We start from the raw sequence: 25,609 nt of genomic DNA, 5'->3' as shown, positions 1-25,609 counted from the left end.
CTCTCTTGTGGAATTTGTGTAGGCGTTTCTTCATTTGCCCTTTGCCATTAGAACCATTTGTAGAGGCTTTAAGTGGTTGTTTTTAATAATTTTCACTGGGGAGGTCAGTAGAGCTTCTCATTCTGTGATGCCAAAAGTCCTTGTTTGACTTCATGTTTATCTCTTACAGATTGGTCAGACTTTTGCATATTCCCCAGTTTAAATCCCAAAGGGACCTATTATGCTTCTCTTGTCTGTTAGCGCAATCTGTATTGGGCCCATTGAGCTCTTTCATCTCATGGAGTTTCCTCTATGTGTGTATGGGTGAGGTCCTCCGGGTCCTGCCTGTGGCCACACCTCCAGAGAGAGCAGCCTTGTGTTGCTTTCCTGAACAAGAGATTTTGAGCAAGCCAGTTGTGGATATTTGGGGGCATGCCTGTATATTAACAGGACATTTAGCATCTTGGTTACTGGGCATTAAATGAAATGCTAGTAACACATCCTCCCCATCATTGATGACCAAAAACAGCCCCTCGAATTTCCCACTAACCCCTTGGGTGAAGACCCAGAGCCGCCCTTGGGTTGAAAACACTGAAATGGACAAATGAGGTGTAATAAACATAACAAAGGAAACAAGAAATACTCAACAATGTAGAAAATGAGCGATTAAACTGTAAATAGAACATTTATAAAAATGGCAATGCAGCTATTGGAATTGCTTTCAAAGAATATTTAGTGACATGGAGACTTGAACATGTTACTTGTGATGCAGGATTTTTTTGGAGAGTGCCACTTCCGGTTGGCAGGAAACCTCTGGGGTCAGCAGTGCCCCTGCTTGGGCCTTGCTGGGCTCTGGGCTCATTTGGATTCGCCTGGACTCACCCTGCCCACTCGGCCTGGCAGGCTGCACTTGGTTTTTGCTACCGGCCTCTGCAGGCAAGACAGGTATGGAATGGCAAGGGGTGTGTGAATGAGTGAGTGCAGGGTCTGGTTACAGCACACAGCCAGGCGGGTCAGCTGCTGCAGCGGGCGGGCAGCTCCAGGCACCGACACAGGCGCTGGCTCCGTGTGAGGCTGCAGCTGGACACAGTGTGCCGCAGCAATTTCCATAGAAGGCACCAGTGTCCAGACGAGGGGGATGTGGTGGTGCCTGAAAACTCAGAGATGCCAGGAACTGCAGAGCCCCAAGGGTGTCACAGCTCAGTTCCCACTGCCAAGGGCTTGGTGAGCAGGGGCATATTACAACCCTGTTTTGGAGAGTCTCGAGGTCTGGGCTCTCAAGAAGCACTACAGCTCTTATTTGTTCCTGCTGCCCACAGCGTTGGTGAATGGTGGTATGCCATGCCCAGCGACTTTTTCTCCCCCATTGCTGGGTAAGCGGGAGGGAGGGGTACAGTGTTACACCCCTTTTTGCATCCTCCGTTTGGCGGGTCCCAAGTGCTTTTCCTGCATCCAAGAAGAATGAGGTTACATGGACAACCGAGAGTGAGCAGGGTAGGGAAGAGTTTTATTGAGTGACGGAACAGCTATCAGCAGCAAGGGGACTTGAAGTGGGCAGCCCCTATCCAAAGGTGGGTTGTCCCCAATGTGTGGCTAACTCTGGGGTTTTTATAGGCTCAGAATTGGGGAGTATGGGCTGTAGGTAGCCTTGGGAAAGGCAACATTTGATTAGTTAAAAATTAGCATTATTCAGAAAGAACCACTCAGGAAAGAGCAGGCAAACGGGAATAAAGGTTCTCATTCCGGTCAGGTGCTTTAGCAGCTCAGTTTTCAGGGTTTAAGCTGTCTTTGGCTTGAAGGTCACATTTCACCAGGGACCCACCCCTATCTGCCTAGGAATTTGTCTGCTTCCTGCCGTTATTATTTGAAAGATACAGGCTATTATTGTGATTCTAGGTCCTAGTTTAATTTTTTTAAAGTAAATTTACACATAGAAGAGATTGGAAGGACTAAAATGTAAATGATGGTGATCTTTGGGTGTGATTTGCATTCGTCTTATTTCTGCAGTGCTCATTAATGTTTCAAATAAAAAAATAATTTGGTAGAATACTATGCCATTTTATATGGTAACCCATTTTTATAAGCATGCAACAGCTAACTCAAAATGTACTAAAAAATTCAAGATTTAGAAGAACCTTGCGAAGAACCCTTTCATGTGAATAAAGATAAACCTTTCTTTACTAGCTGTTTTTTTTCTGTTTTTATCTTTATATTCCCTTACTAAAAAATTATAACTATTAGGTATCAAATTGTCTTTTCCTAATAGATTAGTTGGAAGCATACATGGAAAGGTAGTTTCTTAAATTTGAAGAAAAGGTATTGCAGTTTAGATGTCTCAATCCAGAAGCCTATAGAAGTTTTACACATCTTTCTTTGAATATTTTGTATTCCCAACTACCCCGTACCTCATGTGCAGCCTGGATAGTTGACATTTTTTTCTCTGTCCCCAACTGTGTTATTATATGGTTTCCAAATCAAGTTAATTAAACCTTTTTTTTGTTTTTTATTTTTTTTGAGACACAGTCTCACTCTGTCACCCAGGCTGGAATGCAGTGGTGTGATCTTGGCTGACTGCAACCTCTGCTTCCTGGGTTCAAGCAATTCTCTTGCCTCAGCATCCTGAGTAGCTGGGACTACAGGCATGCGCCACCACACCCAGCTACTTTTTGTATTTTTAGTAGAGACAGGGTTTCACCCTATTGGCCAGGCTGGTCTTGAACTCCTGACCTCAGGTGATCCACCCACCTTGGGCTCCCAAAGTGCTGGGTTTTATGGGTGTGAGCCATGGTGCCCCACCAGATAATTAAATCTTTAGATTGGAATGCATTTCCCAAAAAATTGGCACTCTTGCTTAAGTTTATATAATGTGTGATAATTTATTATTCATGTCTTTCAATAAACATTTTTGAATGTTTATTGTTTACTAGGCATAGCAATGCAAACTTAAAACTTTAAGGTGTCCATGTGGGTGCGGCAGACCTATAAATAGGTGACTACTATATAGTGCGTCATTGTAGAAAGGATACATACCAAGCACTGAGAGGAAGGGAGGATGGGTTTAGTAGCCAAGATATTTCAGCTGACAGAAGAATGAGAGACATTGCCAGTTGGAGAAACGGGTTAGGGGTGGCGATAGGGGTGGTGGTAATTCTGTCTAGCTAGAAGAGCAACAGGTACAGGGCCTAACATTAAGAAGGACTTGATATATTTCAGGAATGATTATTGTGGCTAGAAAATGGAATAGCTTAATGGAAGGTAATGCTGAATAATTAAGTTTGGGTTAGATGGCTTCACACCTTTTGTGGTAGGACAGATAGGGAAGAAGGGGGAAAACTCTGTAAAAATCTTTTCGCATAGTAATCACTGGAAATGTAACTTTTTAATAAAGCAATTTGAGCACCAAGTGAGGGGTGGCCGTCAAATGTGACCTAGTTGTAACTAGTTGCCAGTTCTAGTTTTTGTTATTTTTACCATATATTCTTTTAGACAGTATTTTTGCCAATTAGCTGTGTGGTTTTGATTCAGCTGGTTTCTGTTTCATGGAAAATGTATCAAAGGAAATGCTTATCTTAACATCCAGAAGCCTGTAGATTTTATCTATATATAGAAGTACCCTCCTGAGCGTCCCACAGGAAAAAATGGAGTGTGAGACATTGAGGAAGATGTTGTTTGGGAATGGAACCTGGCTTCTCATGGTTCTCTTACTGTAAGCAAAGCACAGTGGGCCCAGCCATCCGCCCTTGAAGTCAGTGACAACTCCTTTAGCTCCAACATTACTTGAATTGAGTAAAAGAAAAAGTCTGCTCTTGTTTGGATCTTTCCACCAGGAGGTTGTGTTAGTATAAGGAAAGCATCCTTATGGGGGAGGACATCAAAACAACTAGAAGATTTGTCTTGGCCATTGCTGTCCTATTTCTTATTAGTTCTTTTGATTCTGTCTACATTTTCCTGTTTTAGTTTTCAGTCTTTGTCTTTGATTCTAATAATGTTTAACACAAACATTATTTTCCATTTATTTTATGTTAAGCATTGCTTGTGGGGTTTCTTCATTTTAGTGAGTATATTTTGAGTGTCTTTTTTATGCTGCAAGTAAAAGATACATTTTTACAGAATAGCCTCTGATCTTAAGGTCAGTGTATCAGATAAATGTAAATAAATGTGTAAATCACCTTTCGGTGAAGTGTGAGCGTACAAGATGCCATGGGGATATGAAGGGAGGGAATGGCTAACCAGGTCAGCAGACGTCACAGGATGTATTTGAGCTGAGTCTTGAAGGGGTGAATGTTTTGTAATTAATAATTAATGAGGTTTTGTTATTGATGTTGCATAACATTTATTGAATATTCACGGGCTCTGTGCTAACTGCTTTGCATGCTTTTAGTCCTCAGAACTGCCCTCTACGGTATAGATAGTATTCCTAATTCCATCAGATCAAGGACATGGAAGCTTTGAAGAGTTAGGAAAATGTCCTTTGATCACATAGTAGAAAATAGCAGAGCTGGGGCTTGGACCTCAGGTCTTTCTGACTCTAAATTCCACAGCTTTAACTGTCACATTATGTTGCACAAAGTCCATCCGTTCTACCTAGGGAGAAAGATGGAAGAGACTTCATGGGGCGAGTATTTTTGGCAAGTTTTTAGGCACGAAAAAGACAAGGTAGAAGAAAGATATTCTTGGTAAAGGGAACAGCATTTGTAAAGGCGCAAAGTTAGTAGTTCCACTCTACTGGAACTGGAGTAGAATTTCTAAAATGTGGTCAGAATCATGTGGACCACATGTCAAAATTCAGATTCTGTGACACCTTTCCCAGATACACTGAATTAATATCTGGAGGTGAGAAGCACAAGTTTGTATGGTTTTCTCCAAAGTTCCCCAAGTGATTCTTAAGCATACTGAAGTTTGGGAACTGCTGGTGTAACACATAGGGTTGATGGTGAGTGGAAAGAAGTAAGTCTAAAGAGGTAGGCAAGAGTTTGCATCATTATTATAAAATCTTAAACTTGGTTGGGAGGCCAAGGCGGAAGGATCACTTGAGGCCAGGCGTTTGAGAACAGCCTGGGCAACACAGACTCTGTCTCTACAAAAAAAAAAAAAAAAAAAAATTATCTGGACGTGGTGGCGTGTGCTTGTAGTCTCAGCTACTTGGGAGACTGAGGCAGGATGATCTCTTGGGCCCAGGAGTTCAAGGCTATACTGAGCTATGGTTATGCTACTGCACTTCAGCCTGGGTGACAGAGTGATGCCTTGTCTCAAAAAGACAAAACAAACCAAACAAACAAAAAACAAGCTTTGTGTAGAATTTTTTTTTCTGGTATTCATCAGGAGTGCCTTTGTTTCTGACTCTTATTCTAAGATCAACCAACTTTTGATAGACAGGGGACACAAGGGACATTCTGGTTTATAGCTTCATTATATTAAGTGTGTGCTTGGGAGTTTCTCAGAGTGTTGCAACACTCCAGGAACTACACTGGATTGACAGCATTATGTTATTTTACTGCAGGGTTTCTCAGATTCTTTCATGCTCATTAAACTGATACGCATTGACAAAGTCCAGTATGATAGTTTCAGCTATATCTTCTGGAACTAAGGTCCCGTGAAACATGTTTTTGAAAATGGTCCTATAGATATTTCCTCATGGAATGTACTGTGTGGTTTAGTGTTGAGCATTTTACCAGTTTATAATGGTAGAGTAGTATGCAACATCAAGTACTTTGAGTTTGACACTTCTCACCAGTAAAGAAGAAACAGTGTCCTGAGTTATTTGGGTCTATACACGTTTCCATTTGATGATATAATACTTTGAAATTTGAATACTTTACAAATTATTATTTGATTTATAGCAGTTTTATTTACTTTGCAGTTTAAGAATGTCAGTTATCTCTCTGTGTATTGTGGCCCTGGTCATAAGAAGTGTGGTTATTCTTTGTAGACTGAGATAAACAAGATTGTTTATTATGATGGATAATCAGTGATTTATAACTGCAGTGTGAATGATGGCTAAGAAGGAGGTATGAGGCATTATCGATGGCTTTCTTTTTTTTTTTTGAGATGGAGTCTTGCTCTGTCACATAGGCTGGAGTGCAGTGGCACGATCTTGGCTCACTGCAACCTCCGCTTCCTGGGTTCAAGTGATTCTCCTGCCTCAGCCTCCCAAGTAGCTGGGACTACAGGAGTGCGCCGCCACACCCAGCTAATTTTTTGCATTTTTCGTAGAGACAGGGTTTCACCATGTTAGGCAGGATGGTCTCAATCTCCTGACCTCGTGATCTGCCCACCTCGGCCTCCCAAAGTGCTGGGATTACAGGCGTGAGCCACTGCACCCGGCAGCATTATAGATGTTTCTAAAGCATCTAAGGACCTTCTGAGTGCTCAATTTCTTTTACCATTACAACTAGGAAATGTGTTACATTATTTTAGAAATGACATTAAATGTCAGTTTCAACTGTTGGTTTGTTGTACTCATCTGACTTTTAAAAAACTGTCTTTTGGATTTTTTTAAGCTTGCAATTTAATTGCCAAAACCACTCTAAAAACTTTGGATATTGTTTTGATAACTTTTAAGCTTAACTGTATAATTTCCAGCATACTCGTCCCAAATTCTGTGGTGTTGTTGCCTAAGTGTATTCTTTAGCTCGAGTCTATTAAACTAGTACTTTTTTACTGTAGTGATTTCTCCCCTTTTTTGCCCTGTCATGCCATACATAATGCTATGTTTTCGTGAAACTCATAAAAAATTCATGAGGATTCCTAAATTTTACAATCATTGTCTTATGCAGTGTCCTTGTAAGGGTTTGTTTTGGAATGCTACACCATGTGTCAGGAAATCTGGGGTAGAGTGTAGCGGGTGAGTTTTGGATGACTGCCCAGTGTCTCTCACTTCTTTGGGAGTGACTCCCAGTGCTGTGCCCTGATCCAGCTGTAACTGATTGAGTCACAGTTTCTAATATTGCCTTGGCCAGTTAAGTCATCTCTCTTGGGGATTTATAATTTAGGTTCTAGACAGGGTATAGCTGAGTCATGTTACTGATGGTACTCTAGTAAAATGATCCTTGAGTTCCCTTTTCTAAGCTCTCTGTGCTGCGTTGGTACTTAACCTTCCCAAGTGTTTAGTCATTCAACTGACTTTGATCCTGAGAAGATTGTTCTTTTTTTCTGGACTTAGCTAGAGATGATTTCTGTAGTTTCAACTAAAATAAATCAAGTCACACATAGAAATGGTGTTAGAGTTATGCGATGGATATATCATGGAGAGCATTCCAAAAGCCAATTATAATTTTCCTTTTTGCCTCCTGCTTTAATTGCCTCTGCTGGTACTGTATGCCTCTCCCCACCCTGCCGTCTTAACTCAGCCATCACAAACTGCATGCAAACATGCCTGTTGTCTGCACACCTTTTTTTTGCAGCTCAGTTTCATATAGATGCACTTCCAGTACACTTTTGAAATATCATATACATACTTTGTGAATAGTGCATGTCACACTATACTGTTACGGTATGCTTGGCTGGCTCCTCATCAGACAGCAGCTCTTAAGGTCAGGCCCTGAGACATACTCAGCCTGGATTCTTGGTGTCTTGCACGTAGTAGACATGAAATACATTCTTGTTGTATTAATTTTTCCTCACCTTATGTTATTCCCACTTAAGGCCTTTATTACTCATTTAACAAATACACGTTGAGTATCCCTTATCCAAAATGCTTCAAATCAGAAGTGTTTTGGATTTAGAATTTTTTTGAGTTTCGGAATATTTACTTATACATAGTGAGCTATTTTGGCGATGGAACCCAAGTCTAAACACGAAATTCATGTGTCTTATATACATAGCTGGAAGGTAATTTTACACATTATTTTAAATAATTTTTCACATGAAACAAAGTTTGTGTTGGGTGCTTATGTGTGGAATTTTCCACTTGTGGTGTCATGTCAGTGCTCAAGAAGTTTCAGATTTTGGAGTTGTCTGAATTTTCAGATTAGGAATGCTTGAACTCTACCTAGTGTGTGTATGTTCTGGAGACCATTCTGCACTCTGAGGATACCTCAGGAAAACAAACCAAAATATGTCTGCCTTCCTAGAGCTTACAATCTAGATAGTTAAATTTTCCATCTGCATTCTTTTAAATTATGAAGTGTGGCTAAAGTAAACTTTAGGCAACATACAGAGTATTGTACGGTAATTTTAAGATTCTATGATATCTCTCAAGTCCTAATACCGTTTTAATAGATAAGTGCCTGTTTCAGTGGGATAATAGAGCTTGTGACTGACAAGGAATCTAATACAGTACTGTGTTGAGTGCCCAGTGAGAACTCAAGAAAAATGTATTTAGGAATTTTGAAAAGTGTATGATTTTGGAAACTTACCTGAATGTGCTATATTTCAGTGACTGTGTATAGCAATGACTCTTTGCAATGCTGTGCTGTCATAATGGTGATAAAATATTTAAAAACTCTTCAAACATTGGCTTTGTAGGCTATTTTATAATTTTCCATATTCTTTTTGAATTTGTAGACACAGCATACTTGGGTTAGTAAAAGTTTGGGTTTTATGAGAACATTTTCAAGCCATTTATCTTGTCATTGACAAGAATAATCTTGTCACTTAACTGTTTCATAGCATGATGTTGGGCATATATATTATTAAAGGCTCTTTGGTCCTTGAAAATTGGTCTGTGGTAGGTTCACATAGCTTAAGTCATATATCTAACAAGAAATATTTGGCTCAGTAAATTTTTAAGAGGGTATACTCAAACATGGAAATACTTTCACTTTTTAAGCTAGAATATTATTGCCATGTTATTTAAAGTTGAGCTACCAGGTGGGAGAAAAAATTCACCAGATCCTAAAATACTTGTTAGTATTTTGGCATGTTTAATTTTGTATATTTTTCTCTGCATTTTAAAACCATAGCTATAATATGCACATATCAAGTTTGTACCCCAGGGCATGTTTTCAGAGTAATTATTTCAAGTAACATTATGTGTTGGTATAGTTAGATGAATCATGTTCTCCCTAAAACTTAAGCTTTCTTGTTTCTAGGGTTACTAGACACAGGACCGTGACTACTGTAAGCCTCAATTTTGTTATCATGAGAAGTACCATTATGAGGAGTAAATGAACTAACAGGAGAGAGCCTATTGTGGTATTGGCTCTTAGTGGGTACTTAGGAAATGTTAACTTCTCCTTTCTTTGTTTGCTTAAATTATCTTGGGAGAAGTTGCCCATATGTTATTTGACCCTTTAAATAAAATTAAATTTTATAGTTCTTTTCCCTTAAATAATCTTAACCTTATAAAACCCAAGAATGTTCCTGTGTAAAAGAACTTGGTTACATGTTTGCTTGTATTTCTTTGAAAAATAGAGTTATTTATTTTTATTTTTTTATTTTTATTTTTGACAGTCTCACTCTGTCACCCAGGCTGGAGTGCGATGGTGCAATCTCAGCTCACTGCAACCTCCGCCTCCCGGGTTCAAGTGATTCTCCTGCCTCAGCCTCCCTAGTAGCTGGGATTACAGGTGTCCACCACCACGCCCAGCTAATTTTTGTATTTTTAATAGAGACAGGGTTTCACCATGTTGGCCGGGCTGGTCTCGAACTCCTGACCTCAGGTGATCCACCACCTCGGCCTCCCAGAAGGTGTGAGCCACCTTGTCCGGCCTAGAGTTATATTTTTACAAAACAGAAGTATGTATGAGAAAATTCGCCTTTTAAAAAAGAAAAAATCTAGCTCTTCACGGTCAGTTTTCTGTAGTAATCTGAGGGCATGCTTTACAAATCTGTTTTGATGAAGGCTGGTTATATTTCCCCATTTGGGGATCCAAATAAAACCATTTCACTGATTGGCTTTCTGTGGGGGTATTTCTATATGGGTATAGGACAAGAATTCTCCATTTAGGTGCACATAATCCTGTATTTTAAAAAAATCACGGAAAAAATTTAATGTTTTACTATTAATGTTTTTTTTTTTTTTGCACTTTCCTAATTTTTTCTCACTTTATTTTTCAGAATGAAACTAGTGATCGAGAAGATGGCCTCCCCAAAGGACATCATGTGACAGACTCTGAGAATGATGAGCCCTTAAATCTTAATGCTAGTGACTCTGAAAGTGAGGAGCTTCACAGGCAAAAGGACAGTGACTCTGAATCTGAGGAACGTGCAGAGCCTCCTGCAAGCGATTCTGAAAATGAGGATGTCAATCAGCATGGGAGCGACTCTGAGAGTGAAGAGACCAGGAAATTACCTGGTAGTGACTCTGAAAATGAGGAACTTCTTAATGGGCATGCAAGTGACTCAGAAAACGAAGATGTTGAGAAGCATCCCGCCAGTGATTCTGAGATTGAGGAGCTCCAGAAGAGTCCTGCTAGTGACTCTGAAACAGAAGATGCTCTAAAACCTCAAATCAGTGACTCTGAGAGTGAGGAACCCCCAAGGCACCAAGCCAGTGACTCCGAAAATGAGGAGCCTCCCAAACCTCGAATGAGTGATTCTGAAAGTGAGGAGCTTCCTAAACCTCAGGTCAGTGATTCAGAAAGTGAGGAACCCCCAAGGCACCAGGCCAGTGACTCTGAAAATGAGGAGCTTCCCAAACCTCGTATCAGTGACTCAGAAAGTGAGGACCCTCCGAGGCACCAGGCCAGTGACTCAGAAAATGAAGAGCTTCCCAAACCCCGAATCAGTGATTCGGAAAGTGAGGATCCCCCAAGGAACCAGGCCAGTGATTCTGAAAATGAGGAGCTACCCAAACCCCGAGTCAGTGACTCTGAGAGTGAGGGGCCTCTGAAGGGGCCTGCCAGTGACTCAGAAACTGAGGATGCGTCCAGACACAAACAGAAGCCAGAGTCAGATGATGACAGCGACAGGGAGAATAAGAGAGAGGATACAGAAATGCAGAATGACTCCTTCCATTCAGACAGCCATATGGACAGAAAAAAGTTTCACAGTTCTGATAGTGAGGAGGAAGAACACAAAAAGCAAAAAATGGACAGTGATGAAGATGAAAAAGAGGGTGAGGAGGAGAAAGTAGCGAAGAGAAAAGCTGCTGTGCTTTCTGATAGTGAAGATGAAGAGAAAGCATGTAAGGAATTACCTTGGGCTGTTTATCAATGGCTTTATTCATTGTCTAAGCTTGTAACTGTGGAACGTTGTATCCTCTTGGTATGTCAGATCTGTGTTCTGTTATTCAGCTTAATATTCTAAAATATCAGTAGGACACTCATTTCCCCTGGTTATCATTAGCTAAGCTTAATAGTAAGTTTCCTTTGAGTTCTATTAGCACATATTAATCTCTGACTGCCTCAAAGTGATAAACCACATGTCAATAGGAATATAAAATACTGTTGTTTTTTTTTTTTTTTTAACTGGAAGAGGTAATGTTTCAAAGAAATACGTTTACATGAAAACCCCTAACTGTATTAATTGTTAGCTGTGGGTCTCTTTGACACCTAGTTCACTAGATCCCATCCAAAACAGTAACAGCTCCCACAGGTACATCTCTTCATTTGTTAAACATTGTTGAATATTCAGATACAGGGAAGCTTTGAGAGGATTCTATTTAGAGACACCATCTCTCTCCAGAGTGTTTCAGTCTCTGCTATCTAAGACTCCATTTGCACAGATAGTATTACTTGTTTACTTTTTTATGAAACTTATCTTTTTTGGAAAAGACATATTTCATTATAACCTCACAGTTCTTATAGGAGAAGGAAAAGGTACCAGACATGCTGTCAATTTGTTAAGGGAGATGAGAAATTTCAAACTGACCAGCAATGATAGAGGAACATGGAGACTATTCCTAGAAAGAAATATGTAGTCCTTTTTAGTTCAGTTACTACTAGGCAACATAGAAAGGATGCCAGTTTTGCCCATCAATCTAGTTTTAATTTTCTCGATTTCCCAAAAGGAAAGGTGGCTGCTTTTATATTGATGATATCTTTCTTCATCTTTTGGCCAGTTTTTCTTAAGCAAAATAACAGATAATTTATAAGATGACTCTGAATGAGCCATTTAGTTATTTTAAAAATCCTAAACCATGTGTCAGGAGGCCCTCTGATTTTATTTTATTTATTTATTTATTTATTTATTTATTTATTTATTTATTTTTGCTGTATACTGCCATCTTAAAGCACCTGTTATGCTTAGTAATACAATGCCTGTGATAAAATAAAATTAATGATGATTTTCTCTTTCAACAGCAGCAAAGAAGAGTCGTGTTGTCTCTGATGCAGATGACTCTGACAGTGATGCTGTATCAGACAAGTCAGGCAAAAGAGAGAAGACCATAGCATCTGACAGTGAGGAAGAAGCTGGGAAAGAATTGTCTGATAAGAAAAATGAAGAGAAGGATCTGTTTGGGAGTGACAGTGAGTCAGGCAATGAAGAAGAGTAAGTGACAGTATAACATGAGTTTTCAGGGGTTCTTAATTAGGCAGTAGAGAGGGGTCTGTGTTATAATACAATATGTCCTGCCTAATTGCATGTCTTTGGGGATTTAGTATTTTAGTTCCTGAACTGAACACACTACAACGTGGGTGAATCTCAGAATTCATCTCAGAATTAACATGTTAAGTGAAAGAAAGCAAAGAGGATATGTATGATTCCATTTACATGAAGTTCAGTAGGCAAAATTTATCTGTGGTGTTGGAAGTCAAGGTGGCAGTTGTCTCTAGGATGTTGATATTGGGGACCAGCTAGAAGGGGCCATGAGAGAACTTTCTGGGGAGGCTACATGAGTGTATAGGGTGCTGGTTACATGAGTGTATACATTTGTTAAAACTCATTGAACTGAACACTGAAGATCTGCACATTTTACTGTACATAAATTCTATTTTTTAAAAAATGGTTCCTATGCAAATGAGGATAAAGCAAATGAATGTTTTTACATTTGTCTACTTTCTAGAAATCTTATTGCAGACATATTTGGAGAATCTGGTGATGAAGAGGAAGAAGAATTTACAGTAAGTATAAGATGGAAATATTTCCTCCTTGACTGTGCTTTTTTTGGTGTTTTTATGGCAGTGATGCCATTATAGATGATTCTAATAAGTAGGAATAAACAATTATGATGTATTCAAGATAAAAATCTAGAAGAGGGATTCAGGAAGTAAAATGAAAGCGTATATACAAAGACATAAAAGGAAGCTAATGGGCAAAATTGAATTAAGGGGGAAGGGACACTTTGAGACAAAGAAAGTCACTTTATAATGCTAAAGGGCAAGATTCACAATAATTAGGGAACTTCCAATTTTCACAGTGGCATTCTGGGTGATTTGGACTAACCCCTCTGCCAAGCACAACTAGAAAAGCTAGACAAAAATATATAGAAATCTGCTCATTATCTGGAAACAAAGTAGCAAAGAATTACTAAGCCAAGAGAAACCTAAAGTGGTAATTCAGTGTTTAGAAGTGCTTTTTCTGTGGGGGTGTTTGCCTGTCAGGCTGAGAGGCTACTCATATTTTTGACAGCCTCAAGGCTTGGGGACAAAATTTAGAGTTCGGGGCCTATTGAGGTTAGGGGGCTTTGTAAACCCCATACCCTGGATTGAGACTTCAGAGAGCAGCACCATAGGATTCAGGGGGAAATAAAATATCCTTTGCTCAGATTTTAGGCCATCTTTGAATCTTCTGGCAGACTAGAGAATCTCAGTCTCAGAAATAAGATTACAGTGGTTTAAGTTTTTCATATATACAGTATTATACACAAAAATAACATTAAAAGGTAACAGTAATGATGACAATAGTAATAGACTTAGGGCTCTAGATATAGGAATTTTAGATACCACCTTAAATATGTTCAGGGAGATAAGAAACAAGATTAAAAATGTCAGAGCAAACAAAAAGGAGAAGGCAAATTTGGAAAAGAACCAAGTAGAAATTTTAGAACTATAAAAATACAGTAACTGAAATTAAAAACTCGATGTACAGGTAGGTAGGTGCAAGTAGCTGGTAGTCCCAGTTACTCGGGGGGCTGAGGCTTGGGGGTAGCTGGAGCCCAGAAGTTCGAAACCAGCCAGGGTAAAATAGTGAGGCCCTGTTTGAAAAGAAAAATGGGGCGGGAGGGGGTGGGGAAAACAGAAAACTTAGTGGATGAGTTTAGCATCAGATTAGACATACTTGAAAATAAGTGAACTGGAAGATAGCTTGGAGAGATCTAGAATGAAGCTTCGAGATATAGTATTATAGAAGAAAGGAAAAGATATAGACTATACATCGAAAAGTTTTCGCAAAAATTGGAATAATGAAAGGAGAGGGAAAGTTACATGTATAGCAGAAGCAGTATTTTAAAAGGAAATGATACCTAAACCATAGATTCTCGAAGTTGTACACATTGCAAGGAAGATAAACAAAAAGAAATCTACACCTAACTACATCATAATAAAACTGCAAGAAACCAACGAAAATAGGAAAGTCTAAAAGCAGCCACAAGGGAAAAAAAATACGTTCAGAAAAGTAATGATTAGACTAACAGCTGACTTCACAACAGAAACAATAGAATCTACTAACTGCAAACCTAGAATTTTGTTAAATTTAGCAAAAATACTTTCCAGGAATGAAGATGAAATAAGGAGGGAATTAATTAACAGTGTACCAGCTGAAGGAAATACAGAAGGAAAGAAATGCAAGAATGATCTCAGATGGAAGGTTAGAGATGCAGGAGGGAGAAAAGAGCAACAAAAGTATGTGTATAAGTCTAAATGAGTATTGACTATACAAAATGAAATGTATTTAATGTGGAATATATATAAAATTAAAACATGACAGCAGTAAATTGGGAGCATACATGGAATTGAAGTGCTCATAGGCCTTTGCAAATGTGTATGAATGTACATTAGTAAACTGATAAGTTAGGGTGCATGTTGTAGTCTCTAAAGTGACCACTAACAAGACTAAAATGGAATGTGTAATTTCTAAACTAATAGAGGGGGGAAAAGTGGAACAACTAGAACTAATCAGTCGAAAATGAGCAGGAAAAGAGAAAGAACTATAGGACAAGGGACAATTAGAAAGTATTACATGGTAAAATAGTAGATTTAAATTTTGATAATATCAGAAATTAAATTAAATGTAAATAGTAAATATTCCAGTTAAAGGACAACAATTGCCAGACAGGATCTTAAAAACCAGCCATATACTGATTTCAAGAGATTTGTCTGAAACAGAAGGTAAAGCTGAAAATAAAGGTGTATGAAAAAGGACTTTGTGTAAACATGGACCAAAAGAAAATTGTTGTGGTATCTATAATATTATAAAAGAGGGAGGTAGACATTAAGGCAAAAAAAAGTACTTAAGATAAAAGAGGTCACTTTATATCGATAAAAAGATTTTAAAATTGCGCCTAATAACATGGCTTTATAGATATATGCACACTTAAAAATCAAAAATTGATAGAACTGGAAAGAGAAATGGACAAATCCATAATCTAAGAGAAATGTAACTGACAGAAGAAGCAGACCGAAAAAACCAGGGAACAGTCTCTATATAATCCACGTATAATCCTCTTTGGCAATTACGAATGTTAAAAATACCTTTCATTTTGTTACTTCTTTTTCACTTTCTTAATGGAGTCTTTCTTTAAAAATTTTTTTAGAATATCTTAAATTCATTCCGTTAACATGGAGTCTTCTGATGAACAAAAGTGCTTAATTTTAACATAGGATCAAATTTACCAATCTTTTTCTTTATGGTGAAGACTGAATTCTGCCTAAGAATTTTTGCCGGTCCCCAAGGTCATGAAGATACAAGTTATCTTCTAGAAGCTTGATTATTCAGTCTTTCACATTTAATTGTATAATTCACCTAGAATTGGTTTCGTATGTGGTATGAGGTAAAAGTCAAGATTTTTTTCCTTATTTGAAGTATCCAGTTGACCCAGCACCGTTTATTGAAAAGATCATCCTTTCCTACTATTCTGTAGTGCCATCTTTGTCATATATCAAGTGTCTGTATATATTTTCCAATCTGTTTGCCGCTCAGAAACTTAAACCCTGCTTAAATAGTTCTTGGGTCAAAAAAAAAAAATCAATACTTATTTTTAACCAATGCAATAGAGAGTGAAGGTAGATGAATTTAGAATCTAATTCAGGACAATAGTGAAATAAGAAAGTAAACCTGAGAAAAATATAAAGGAAGAATTCATTCAACAAATGTTTCAGAGACTGGACACTGCCTTCATGGAGCTCATACTTAGTTAAGCACCATATTGTAAGAATAAGGTATACTTACCTGTTTTGGAGACTTAACATCAACTTGGTTATAGTTTCAGTTCAGTTAGAAAAAAATTGTACTAGGTGAACCATTGAGAAAGCCTCTAAGTATAACACAAAAGGTAGACACTATGAAGAAAAGACAGGCCATTTCATTTACATAAAAATGAAAAATTGGCCGGGCGCGGTGGCTCACGCCTGTAATCCCAGCACTTTGGGAGGCCGAGGTGGGCGGCTCACAAGGTTAGGAGATCGAGACCATCCTGGCTAACATGGTGAAACCCCATCTCTACTAAAAATACAAAAAATTAGCTGGGCATGGTGGCAGGCGCCTGTAGTCCCAGCTACTCAGAAGGCTGAGGCAGGAGAATGGTATGAACCCGGGAGGTGGAGCTTGCAGTGAGCCGAGATCACGCCACTGCACTCTGGCCTGGGCGACACAGTGAGACTCCGTCTCAAAAAAAAAAAAAAAGAAAAAGAAAAAGAAAAATTATGCCTGGCAAATATTAGCATAAACAAAATCAGACTGTACAAATGTGGGGATTGTACAGTTCTTGTCACTTGTAGAGGGCTATATCTAATTTTCAAAGAGATTTTACATACTGATAAGAAAAAGAAGAACAGTCCAGCAAAAAATGGGCATAGAATGTTCAGAGTTCACAGAGAAAGAATGACACATGGCTTTGTAAATGGAAAAAATGCCCAACGTTACCCCCATAGTAAGAAAATGCAAATAAACCTACCCTGAGATTTGTTTTTCCATCCAGAGATTGGTGGGTATCAATGTTTGATATCTTTGCTGTAGTAGTGAGTACGTAGGGAAACAGGAGTCCTCATACTTGCTGGAGAGATAATTGGTATAACCTCTGTGGAATACAGTTTGGCAAGTATTTCGCAATTTCATATACATAAAACTAAATGTGACTAGGCAAATAAGTAAACAAATTGTGGTTACAGCCATATTGTGAAATAGTCTAAAGCCTTGAAAAAAATGACAAGACTTAATACTGACATGGATTGGCCTCTAGATTCTTTTCTTAAATTTGGAAGATGCAGAGCATTATCCTGTACCCACTCTGAATAGTATGCTTCCGTTTGTGTAATAAGAGAGGATATGAAGTATGTGTAGAAGTGCTTATATAAACAAACTATTTCTGGAAGGAAACACAAGAAACCTAGTAACGCTAGTGGCTGGAGAGGGACCTTTTGTTATGTACCTTTTGATATCTATTGAATTTTTGTTCTTTGTGAATGAATTACTTTAAAAATGCAAAATATTAAGAACACTTAATACAGAAGAAAATCTGTAAGGAGGTTGTGATAATTTTGCATTTAGGGTTTTAACCAAGAAGATCTGGAAGAAGAAAAAGGTGAAACACAGGTAAAAGAAGCAGAAGATTCAGATTCTGATGATAACATAAAGAGAGGAAAACAGTAAGTTTGTTTTTAAGGTATTTGTTAAAGAGAAGTTTAAAAATCAAGGTAGAGACTATTAAACTTTCTTTTGTTTTTCATTTTGGTTCCTGATTAAGTTTTGGAGTGGATCTATTCCTGTTTTTCTCCATTTACGGTGTTGTCAGTGAATTACCTGCTGTTGTTACTTGTCTTTCATTTACCCTGTGCTCAGATGTCTTACTTTGTGGAGTTGTATTTATATGGCACCAGACTTAATTTATGGCTCACCAAGTAAACTCTTATGAAAAATAACCTAATTTTAAAAATACCTTTTTGAGAGAAAAGCTGATGTTGTGGGGCAGGGGAAATAGTCTAACATCTTAACTACAAAATATTACTTGATCATATTTCACTTACTTTAGTTGAGCTAGTTGGAATCTATGTTCAGAAAAATGTGATATCTTAAAAGATGTCATACGGTAATAGAAGGATTAGTTACTGTTTTCAGTCGTAAAGATGCTTTTAAAAAATAGTTTCATTTTTAATTCCTAGTGGCATGCAGTAATTAAACTGAATGAGTTTGGCAGTACTTTTGGAAATTGAATTGATATGATACTGGCAGACAATAACTTAACTCCCTCTTTTTTAAGTGTAATGATTCTGATGAAAGCCATAAAGGTTTGAGGCGCTTAGCAAGCCTGTAGATTTCCATGTGTATCTCTCATTATGTTTTGAGAGTTATACTTCCTATCACTGAAAAGCAGCAGTTTATTTTTCATTTTTTCTACTCATGCTATATAAGACCACAACATTCAAATAATTGAACACCTTCCTAGTCCAAGAAAGGGCAGGGCCACTAAAGCTGAATGAGTCCCCTGCATTGGAACTTAAAATGTACTTTCTCAAACTGATAGATGCAAGTGTGAATATAGTGCCTGAAAAGTTCCGGGCTATTAGCGATTTATATGTGTATATATAACAGGGTAGTACAGGAATTGAACATAAAGTCTAGGATCAACCGATCTTTTAATAGCAGGTTCTAAGTACAGTCATGCGTCGCTTAACAACAGGGATATATTCTGAAAAATGTGTCATTAGGTGATTTTGTTGTTGTATCAATATCATAGTATTATACAAACCTACATGGTATTGCCTACTACCCACCTAGGCTGTATGGTAAAACCTATCGCACCTAGGGTACAAAACCTGTGCAGCATGTTATTGTACTGAATGCTGTAGGCAGTGGTAACACAATGGTATTTGTGTATCTAAACATAGAAAAGTTACAGTTAAAATACAATATAGTTGGACGTGGTGGCTTATGCCTGTAATCTCAACAGTTTGGGAGGGTGAGGCAGGGGGATCACTTGAGGCCAGGAGTTCAAGACAAGCCTGGGTGACATATAGTGAGGCCCTCCCTGTCTCTACAAAACATTTAAAAAATTAGCCAGGCATGTTGTGTGGGCCTGTAGTCTCAACTATTCAGGAGGCTAAGGTGGAAGGATGAGCCCAGGAGTTTGAGGCTCCGGTGAACTATGATTGTGCCACCGCACTCCAGCCTGGGTGACAGAGCAACACCCCAACTCTTTAAAAAATGGGTGTGTGTGTGTGTGTGTGTATGATAAAATATGGTACACCTGTTTAGAGTACTTGCCATGAATGAAAGCAGGACTGGAATTTGGTCTGGGTGAGTGATGAGTGAATGTGAAGGCCTGGGACATTACTGTACACTACCATAGGCTTTATAAACACTGTATGCTTAGGCTACACTAAATTTATAAAAAATATTTTTTTCTTCAATAAAAAGTTAACCTTAGCTTACTGGATGGCCACCGTCGTATTTGCAGTCCGTCATTGACCGAAACATCGTTATGCGGCGCATGACTGTATTTGTACTTTTAAAAGAAGGTAGCACTTCATTGAGTTAGAATTAAGAAATTTGGTGTTCTTATGTTGTGAAAGTAAATGTGTATTTAAAAGACAACTTGTATTTCACTTGCTTTTGTTTACTGCTTTAGTATGGACTTTCTGTCAGATTTTGAGATGATGTTGCAGCGAAAAAAGAGCATGAGTGGCAAGCGCAGACGGAACCGCGATGGTGGCACCTTTATTAGTGATGCAGACGACGTCGTGAGTGCCATGATCGTCAAGATGAATGAAGCTGCTGAGGTGAGCTGGGTCGCTTCTAGGTTCACCTTTTTTTCCTCCCACTGAGTTTATTGGATGCCCTTTTTTTGATACTTAACCCTTAAACTACAATTAAGATGCTTTGCTTTTTGTAATAAAGCATTTACTGTTCTCAATTTTAATCATGGAAATATTTTAATTTTTTAGTCACACGTTTAGAAAAAGTGAAAATATGAGATATTCAGTAAAATGAAACGTTTTAGGTGAATGGCTTTGCTAGTTTCATGGGAAATGGTTTTGTTCTCAGATTTGGCTAGTTCACCACAAAGTTTAGTTTCTTCATATATAAAAGGTGTTACAAATTCATGTGTCGTTCTCTTGCTCCTGATCAAGACACGGCTTCTTTCATTGCATTTTAAAAATCTGCTCAACTTATAAAAATTGGCCCAGTAGTATGTTTAAAAAACAAGTTCAGATCTTTTGGAGACACTTGTTGAGAGTTCAGCATGGATTCAATGATCTGTGTCTAGGATTTCTTTCAAAACAATTCAAGAATGGAGGGAAAGTAGCTAAAAGAAGACTAGCTATGTGTATTTAGTTGTTGAAATATATGCAACAGGTATATTATTCTATATTTGTAGAATTTGAAATTTTTCATAATTTAAAAAAATAGAAAAAACTGCCCAAGTAATACTGAAACTCTTCTTTGATATAGTATATTCCAATATCATATAACCTCACACCTGGAAAATTGTTCTTAACATAATAAACCAGAATTTCCCAGTTTTAATTTGTACCTTTAATGAACTCTGAAAATTTGACAGTTATGCTAATGTTCTACATTAAAATTGTTTCTCTCAATTTGTAGTTGTTAAAGGCAATTATTCTAATAGTTTTGTGGGTTTGACTGACATAGACAGATACAGAGCTTGGTGCTCTGCAGAAGATCCATTCTTAAGTTATTCTTTCTTGTAGGAAAAATTGTTTCTTTGAAAAACTGTTATTTTAAGGTTCAGAATTACAGTGAATTCAATATTAATAAAAAGTACTGTTTTAAAAAAAAATCTTTATTTTTTTTCTGAATAGGAAGACAGACAGTTGAACAATCAAAAAAAGCCAGCACTGAAAAAATTAACTTTACTGCCTACTGTAGTTATGCACCTTAAGAAGTAAGTATTTTGTTTTCTTTAAAATGTCTTTTTCCTTTTCATGGAATGATAATTCAAATGATGTACTGGTGTTCTAGGAATATTAAATAATGATAGACTTCTATCAGTTCACAGAAAGATAATGAATAAAATTTCCTAAATTATATTTCTTCATAAATTTTTATTAAGCCTTGATGCCTGGTGCAAACAGAACAAATAAAAAATTGATACTAATGAAAGAAAAACTTGGAAACTACTAATTTTGTGGGTTTTTTTTGTTTTGTTTTTGTTTTTTGGTAAAGACAGGAACTCGCTATGTTGCCCAGGCTTGTCTTGAACTCCTGGGCTTAAGTAATCCTCCCACCTCATCCTCTCAAAGTGCTGGAATTACAGACATGAGCCACTGCACCTGGCCACTAATTTTGTTCTTTATAGACAGTTTTTGGTCTGGTAAAATTGCATCTGTTTTCTCCGTGTGATGGAAAATAGTAAATCTTGGAAGATCCTACCTGAAGGCTGCATTGTACAAGGCTTATATGACTCTAATGTGTCACAATTATTGATCCTTCTGAAGTAATGATGCCCTTTTTGAGTAGATCCTTGTTTCTAACTTTTTTCATTGATTTGCTTTTTTTTTTTTTAATTAGAGACAGGATCTCGCTGTGTTGCCCAGGCTGGTCTTGAACTCCTCGGCTCAGCCGATCTTCCCGTCTCAACACCCCAAAGGCAAAGTACTGGAATGGGATTACAGGTGTGAGCCACCACACCGGGCCCTGATTTGCTTATATTTCTGAGCAACCTTGCTTTCTCTTTGAACTAAGCCACAGCCTACTTTAGATGACTGAGGAAATGTATTGGTGCATCAGTGAGCTGCCACCAGCATGGCCTAGAGCATCTGTAACTAGAAAATTTCTCCCTCTATTCTAACAGGGGAAACTATCTGTGGCAGGTTTTATGTATATAATGTTATCTTTTCTATTAACATAACTGATTCCAGTACATAAAATGGAATTTAAGTATTATTTTATTGAGGTTTTTTTTTTTTTTTTGTCCTGCCAGTGGAGTGCTAGTCTCATTGGTGTCCTGCAGAGAAGAGCAAATCTGGGTTCACCACCATGTAAAACTGTTCAAGAATCACTATTTTGATAGATTGAACGTTGTTTTTTTTTTTTAGTTGAAAAGATTGGAGTTAATTGTTCTTATTACTGTCTGTACCATTCATATCAGCATTAATTTATCTTGTGTAACTTGAGTTTGTTTTGTTTTCAGCAAATCATCTTTGTCAAGTATATGCATTTCTGGAAAATAAGAACTAAATGTCATACTGCTTTCGAAACCAGAATGGTGTTCAGTAAATGTCAAATTTATATGAGTAACTCTTTAAAAGCAGTTTTTAGAAACATCACTAAATATGTAAGAAAAGTCGGAAGATACAGTAGAACCAAGGTTCACAGAATTTTAAAAAATTATTGTTACTGCAGGCAGGACCTTAAAGAAACATTCATTGACAGTGGTGTGATGTCTGCCATCAAAGAATGGCTCTCACCTCTACCAGATAGGAGTTTGCCTGCACTCAAGATCCGGGAGGAGCTGCTGAAGATCCTGCAAGAGGTTAGAGGGAGATAATCTGACCGTTCTTTATTAATTATCTAATGTGATCTGTATGGTCATAACCTGTGTAGTTTACACTGTTTTTATATGTTATCTCTGCTACAGCCTGCCAGAAGAGGGGTTGGAAAAAAGGAACATATCTAATAAAATGAGCGTGAAAGAGAAGACCTTATAAAACTTCATGTAACTATCGCATTGAAGGGAAAAGATCTTAGAGTAGCTGTGATGTGTCTGAGAAGAGTAGTACAGTAGTGGGCAAGTTCCAGGGAGAAATGTGACGCAGAATGAACACCAAATTCAGAATCATATGAACTTGCATTTGAATCTTGAGCTGGGCCACCTTACGTAGTTGTGACACCTTGGGTAAGCTATTTAACTTCTGAAGGAATTCCCAAGGAAACCTCCTATGCCACGCACTGTGCCAGGTGCTTTATATATGTATTGATTCATTTTTTCCTCACAGTAAACTGAGAAGGTAGGTGTATTATTTCCATTTTACAGATGAGGGAATTAAGATGCAGAGAAGTTAAACGACTCGTCAAGGTCACATAGCTAGAAGGTGGCTGTGCTTGGGTTCAGTCTTAGGTCTATTGGATTCTGAGGCCTGTGCTGGCTCCTGTATTAAACTGCTAACCTCTGAGTATGCTTGGTTCATACTTTCTCACATTGTTAGGTTTTACTTCAACTCAGCTGTAATACTGAGCTCTCAACCTCTTTTTTTTTTTTTTTTTTTTGAGACGGAGTTTTGCTTCTGGTGCCCAGGCTGGAGTGCAGTGGCACCACCTCGGCTCACTTCAACCTCCGCTTCCTAGGTTCAAGCGATTCTCCTGCCTCAGCCTCCCGAGTAGCTGGGATTACAGGCGCCCACCTCCACACCTGGCTAATTTTTGTATTTTTAGTAGAGATGGGTTTCACCACATGTTGGCCAGACTGGTCTTGAACTCTTGACCTCAGGTGATCCACCCGCCTCAGCCTCCCAAAGTGCTGGGATTACAGGTGTGAGCCACCATGCCTGGCCTGAACTCTGAACTTTTGATGTGGACACAAAGTATCTTTGTGTTCTATGTCTGTAGATCCTGAAAATGGAATTTTTTATTTGTTCTGTTGTGAATGTGCCAGGTCTCTAGAATAGACTAGCAAGACCCCCAGCTTCCGAGTGATTAATACGTGTGTATGTGTTTATGTTCCCCAGCTGCCTAGTGTGAGCCAGGAGACCCTGAAGCATAGTGGGATTGGACGAGCAGTGATGTATCTCTATAAACACCCCAAGGAATCAAGGTCCAACAAGGACATGGCAGGGAAATTAATCAGTATGTAAATTTTCCTTTTTGTTTGTTGTGTTTATGTGTATAGATAAGAGAGAGATGCGTATATATAAAAGCTGTATTTTTACCAGTATTTGTTTTAAACGAGTCAGTAAAGTGGAATAGAAATTTTTGAATAACTTCTTACAGGTACTAGCATTTTCTCTTAGACTTTAAAAAAAAAAACCTCAATATAATTAAGTACGCTATTCAGTATTAAAAATAGCAAGTAAGAGGCTGGATGTGGTGGCTTAACGCCTGTAATCCCAGCACTTTGGGAGGCTTAGGTGGGCGGATCACAAGGTCAGGAGATCGAGACCATCCTAGCTAACACGATGAAACCCCGTCTCTACTAAAAATACAAAAAATTAGCCGGGCATGGTGGTATACACCAGTAGTCCCAGCTACTCGGGAGGCTGAGGCAGGAGAATCACTTGAACCCGGGAGGCGGAGGTTGCAGTGAGCCGAGATCGCGCCACTGCACTCCAGCCTGGGCAACAAGAGCGAGACTCCGTCTCAAAAAAAAAAAATTGCAAGTAAAAAGTATGCATTTTCTAGTCATGGGTCGAGAGCATGGAGAAAGAGAGGGGTTAGATTGCAGGCCATGGAGTTGATATTACCTGGGTTCAGATCATGAATCCACCACCTACCTTACTGCATTTCCTTAGCTAGTGATTTGTGCTCTGTAAAGTTGAGATAATTATGTGTTTTCTTTTGGGTGACTTTAAAGATTAAATGAGAGGTTGTGTCTAAAGCACGGTGCCTAGCACATAGTAAGTACTCAAGAAACAGCCATTGTTGTTGTTACTTGCACAATGGTCTTCAAAACCTTTTTGCGTGTTCTTATTTAATGATGCCAGAGAAATCCAGAGAAGTCTAAGCGCCATGTTTGTGAAATTCTTCAGTTTTACGAATGAAACCCGTGTTTGTTTTTGTTATCCTCCTTAACTCTTCCTGTCCTCCATGTTGAAAAGGAATTTTTAGAACTTCAAGGCTAGATTGAAAAAGTAACTACTACGTTCGAATAGAATAATTATTTTTCTTTTGAATTGTTAAGTTTATCAAAAGCTTTTAGAGAAATGTAAATTTCTTCTATAAACCAGAGATATACTACCATCTTTGATCTTGTCAGTAAACTGCAGCTTACTGCCTGTTAAGTAATAAACTTTTGGTGCTTTTATGCAGTAGTTTGCAACTTTACTTTTTTGCCCTAGACTGAGAAAAGCAGAATATCCCCACTGGTTTCCATGACTTACTACAGCAGTGATTCTGAATCCAGAAGTGGGGTCAATGGGGTGGTTTTAAAAGATATGTGGACCCCCTGAGAATCCCTGCTTCCTTCTTTGTGTGACAGCACCCATGTTCGGTCTATAAAGGTCCTTTCCTGTTTTTATAGTGTATTAAATGTAGCAGTAAGCTACATTATGTCTTAGAACAAAGACATCAGTTGGCTCCTGGACTTTGACTGACTGAACAGTGGCATATACTTTCTTTCATGGTCATTGTAGCAGCTATGTTAGACTTAATGAAGTACAAAGTCTCCACCCGCACTATTAAACTGTAATTTTTAAAGGTACAGACCATTTTGTAAGGTAGTTGTAAAGGAGTTTGTTCTGGGTTAGGATAAGAAAGCAGAATTTCAAGACTTTTTTATTTCCAGTAGCGTAAACTTAGAAATTAGTCTGCCTTTTAAAATAAATAAATAAAAATTTTAAATAAATGTCTTTTATGAAATGTCAGTCCAGCTAATTGTTGACTATTAAAGTGTATCACATGTTACTTTCTTTAAATCTCTGTGGTGATCTTTTACATTAAATTTTCTGAATCAGCCAGAGTCAGTCAGTATACTGGC

General features: G+C 38.1%; 1 protein-coding gene across 27 annotated transcripts in view; it reads left to right on the top strand.

The window, feature by feature from the left end:
- IWS1 (interacts with SUPT6H, CTD assembly factor 1) overlaps positions 1 to 25,609 on the top strand; it is a 105,106-nt gene that overhangs the window by 14,066 nt on the left and 65,431 nt on the right. For 19 of the 27 annotated variants that reach the window (XR_001716177.4, XR_010150004.1, XR_010150003.1 and 16 more), the window contains exons 3-10: positions 9,979 to 11,047; positions 12,165 to 12,354; positions 12,869 to 12,926; positions 17,509 to 17,606; positions 19,586 to 19,736; positions 20,781 to 20,863; positions 22,324 to 22,453; positions 23,646 to 23,763. Coding sequence is in view for 10 of the 27 variants with exons in the window: in XM_009443248.4 (XP_009441523.1) it covers positions 9,979 to 11,047; positions 12,165 to 12,354; positions 12,869 to 12,926; positions 17,509 to 17,606; positions 19,586 to 19,736; positions 20,781 to 20,863; positions 22,324 to 22,453; positions 23,646 to 23,763 (1,897 nt within the window). In the remaining 17 variants the exon portion in view is untranslated. Of the gene's footprint in view, positions 1 to 9,978; positions 11,048 to 12,164; positions 12,355 to 12,868; positions 12,927 to 17,508; positions 17,607 to 19,585; positions 19,737 to 20,780; positions 20,864 to 22,323; positions 22,454 to 22,558; positions 22,637 to 23,645; positions 23,764 to 25,609 lie in introns of all 27 variants that reach the window. The other 8 variants (XR_010150013.1, XR_010150011.1, XR_010150012.1 and 5 more) reach the window with 2 other exon arrangements.

The sequence above is a fragment of the Pan troglodytes genome, chromosome 13, assembly GCF_028858775.2.
Source record: "Pan troglodytes isolate AG18354 chromosome 13, NHGRI_mPanTro3-v2.0_pri, whole genome shotgun sequence".
Lineage (NCBI taxonomy): Eukaryota > Metazoa > Chordata > Mammalia > Primates > Hominidae > Pan > Pan troglodytes.
This window is presented reverse-complemented; position numbering and strand designations above follow the sequence as displayed.